The sequence below is a fragment of the Pinus tabuliformis genome, chromosome 1_1, assembly GCF_031772625.1.
Source record: "Pinus tabuliformis cultivar Carrire ecotype Pingquan chromosome 1_1, CPIR1, whole genome shotgun sequence".
Lineage (NCBI taxonomy): Eukaryota > Viridiplantae > Streptophyta > Pinopsida > Pinales > Pinaceae > Pinus > Pinus tabuliformis.
The window spans coordinates 45886504-45889717 of NC_142297.1; the positions used below are offsets into that span (position 1 = coordinate 45886504).

The window sequence follows — 3214 nt, forward strand, 5'->3', positions numbered from 1 at the left end:
TTGAAAAAAAAACCTTTTCCAAAAGAGGTAATTACCTTGCTATCACTTCCACTCTTATCAATGATATCCCTCATCCCTCATCAAACCTCCTTTTCATGACTATGTAACTTGTATAGTGAATACCTGAACCAAACATAAAGATGATGTGGAATTCATTAATGATTTCACTCACAATGGGACTATATTGGCTCATATCCATAGCTTTGCTAGTTGTTCCTTTAAGCCTTGGGACTCTACATCCATACCTAAATAAAAGGCATCCTCACAATCAACAAATTTGGCACCAAAGATTCCTTCTTCATACATATCTTGTTTCCAAAGTGTTATTCTCTTACTTTCCCCAATGAATCCAATAAATGTTTCATCTTCAATAAATGTCCTATGTCACACATTTCCCTAATAGTATATCTTATCTTAAGAAATGAATCTAATGAATCTAGTAGTCTCTGTGATGCATAATTCTTATTGTCTTATTTGTCACCCTTAGGATGGAAGAGAAACCCTACTTTGACCCATAATATTTGAAGGATAAAATACACCCCTCATAGCCCTAGATCGACATATTTCCATGCTTCTTTGCTCCAATTCCTTAGCAAGGGAGCGATGCATCACTCTATCTAGTGAATAGGGAATGATGAATTTATCATCAGCACCAGTTGTCTTCATCAAAATAGTGATGAGGGGTCAAAAATTCTAGACATTGATTTCCCAAGATGATGGTTTCACATGCATACCTCTCATTTTATGGTTCACTAATGTAACATCTAGATGTAGACTTATGTGATGGGGGTCATGTTGTATTCCTAAATACTTTATAATAATCTTTGAGGGAGGTATGTGTTTATCCGGCAAGTCAAGTATATGATTTGATTTTAAAACTTGAGCTTGAATTGTAAAGGATATGGATTTGGAAAAGTTAGGGGAAATGAATACCAAAATCTAGAAATTTGAATTGGGCATGTGTTTTGAAAAACAATTTTTATTTGTTTTTAATTTTTAATAATATTGAAAAATAAATGTTGAGATCAATGATAAATTAATAAATTGACATACAAAGAGGAAAGATAAACTTTTATTCATACCCAAAAAATTGCATAAATTTTGATAGATAATAACCACTTTTGACAATTTAAAAATTTCTTGCTCAAAGTAAAAATACTTCGCAACAATAATAATCAAAAGTACACCAAACGCATAAATCAAAACACTAGATATTAACAATGAAACTCAACTACTACAATTTCAAGTTACATAAATTTCTTTTAAATAAACTACAACCCACTATTATGATACAAGATAAAACTACAACACCAATTTATTTAAATAAGCTACAACCCACTTAAAAACTCCAACCTTCTCTCTATCGGCAAGCACCAAACTTGTTTATTTCTCAAGCACTAACCTAAAAAAAAATCCAACTCCCTAGAACTAAATTAGAACTAGAACTAAATTAGCCTCTAAACGTGACGTTTTATGTATTAAAGATACCGTTTCGTATATCTATGTTCAGTTCAATAAGAATGGCCACCCATACTCGTACTATAAATTTGATGCATTCTTGTTGTAGCCATTCAAGAAATATACAATTTAGCATGCATACATTCACATAGCTTGAATATGGAAATCCAAGAAGCAGCAGCTCTGGTTGATTCATGGTGGAACGAATTGCCCAGCGATCTCTTAATTGAAATATTTGCTTGGCTGCCTGTGGAATTTCTATATAGTTATCGCATCATCTGCAAACAATGGAATGACCTTCTTTCGTCCAACTACTTCCTAACAAAATGGGATGAGGCGTCGTATTTCAACAGGAAGCAACCACGGCTGGTTCTCTTTGAAGGCAATCCCAAAATGCCATGTATTGCTTTCTGTTTCTACACAGGCACCTGGATTAAATCCTGCTTCAACTTTTCTTTCCTGACTGACTGGATACCGCAAACCCATAGCAGATATATGCCGAGGGATATATGTTGCAAACACTCTGTGGGCGGGCTTATCTTGGTCAACCAAGAACAATTCTTGGACAGAATCTGTGGCAGGCTTTGCAATCCTTATACACGAACGTTCGTCGAAATTCCCAGCCCACACGCATGGCTTTACACTGAATGCATCATTGTGGCAGAGAGTAATAATCAGCGACCTGAAAGTGCATACAAACTTATTGCAGTGGGGAACAACCTGCCGAATCCAAATGAATTGATTGGAAGAAAGACTGTGGAAATTTACGAACCTTCGCAAAAGACATGGAATATTGCTGGATACATGCCCGAGCATTTAATGCTGGATTCAGAATCTGAGCTTGTTTACTTCAATGGATCATTCTACTTTTCCTGTCGGATGGTAGCAGACGAAGCGACAGCAGGCGTCGCATGTTTCACGATCCCGTTAGAGGGAAACAGTTCAGCAGTAGTGCCACAACCCATTCCCATGCATTTTACGCCATTCCCTGAAATTGTGCGTAATTGGAACCGCCTCCACAATCAGTGTGACCTGTCTTCGCCGCGAATGATCACCTGCGGCTCGCGTCTACTACTAATCGCAGCAAAAAGGAGACCCAGAGAGCTGGAAATTATTATGTGGGAGTTTATAAATGAGCAGGGCGGCTGTGATCTTCGACCCAACTCACAGTCATGGGAATGGGTGGAGATTGCACGGATGCCTTCATGGCTGTGCAAGGAATGGACGAAGAAGCTATGGTCAAATTATCTAGCCAATTTTCTATTGGACTCCTGCGTAGGAGTGGGAGATCACGTATGTTTCATACCATCACCAAGCAGAGTCGTTGAGGTGGTTGCCTACAATGTAATTTATAACACATGGAATTGGCTTCCCAGCTGTCCCATTAAGGATCCCCACGCTGCGAACCACTACAAACTTATAGCGTTTGAACCTAGACCACATAGAAAGATCGAGTAAATCAGTTTCCTGCCGTTTATTGTGGGCAGAGGCCCTCCGAAGACATAGTAAATCAATTTCGAGCCGTTCAGGCGTTTATTATGCGTGGGCCCTCTGAAGAATCCTTGTAGTGTTTTGATATATCAAATTATATTATAAAAAAAAAAAAAAAATTGAAAATCAGATTAAACAAATTAATATATATATATATTTTTTTTCAAATATAAATTTTATTTTATTTTATTTTATATCTAGAATGTTTAAGGATTTTTTTAAAAATTAGATTATGGTATCATGGAAGTGTTATCGAGGTGGAGGA

The 3214-nt window shown here is 36.9% G+C and overlaps 1 protein-coding gene across 1 annotated transcript; it reads left to right on the forward strand.

The window, feature by feature from the left end:
* The first annotated feature begins 1617 nt into the window (after positions 1 to 1617).
* On the forward strand, positions 1618 to 2916 carry LOC149211500 (F-box only protein 6-like). The gene has a single exon (XM_089388406.1). The coding sequence runs from the start codon at positions 1618 to 1620 to the stop codon at positions 2914 to 2916; it is 1299 nt and encodes a 432-aa protein (XP_089244532.1).
* The last annotated feature ends 298 nt before the right edge of the window (positions 2917 to 3214 follow it).

Excerpts from the sequence above, each read along its gene's own strand:
- LOC149211500 (XM_089388406.1), top strand. The coding sequence starts at position 1,618 with ATGGAAATCCAAGAAGCAGCAGCTCTGGTTGATTCATGGTGGAACGAA.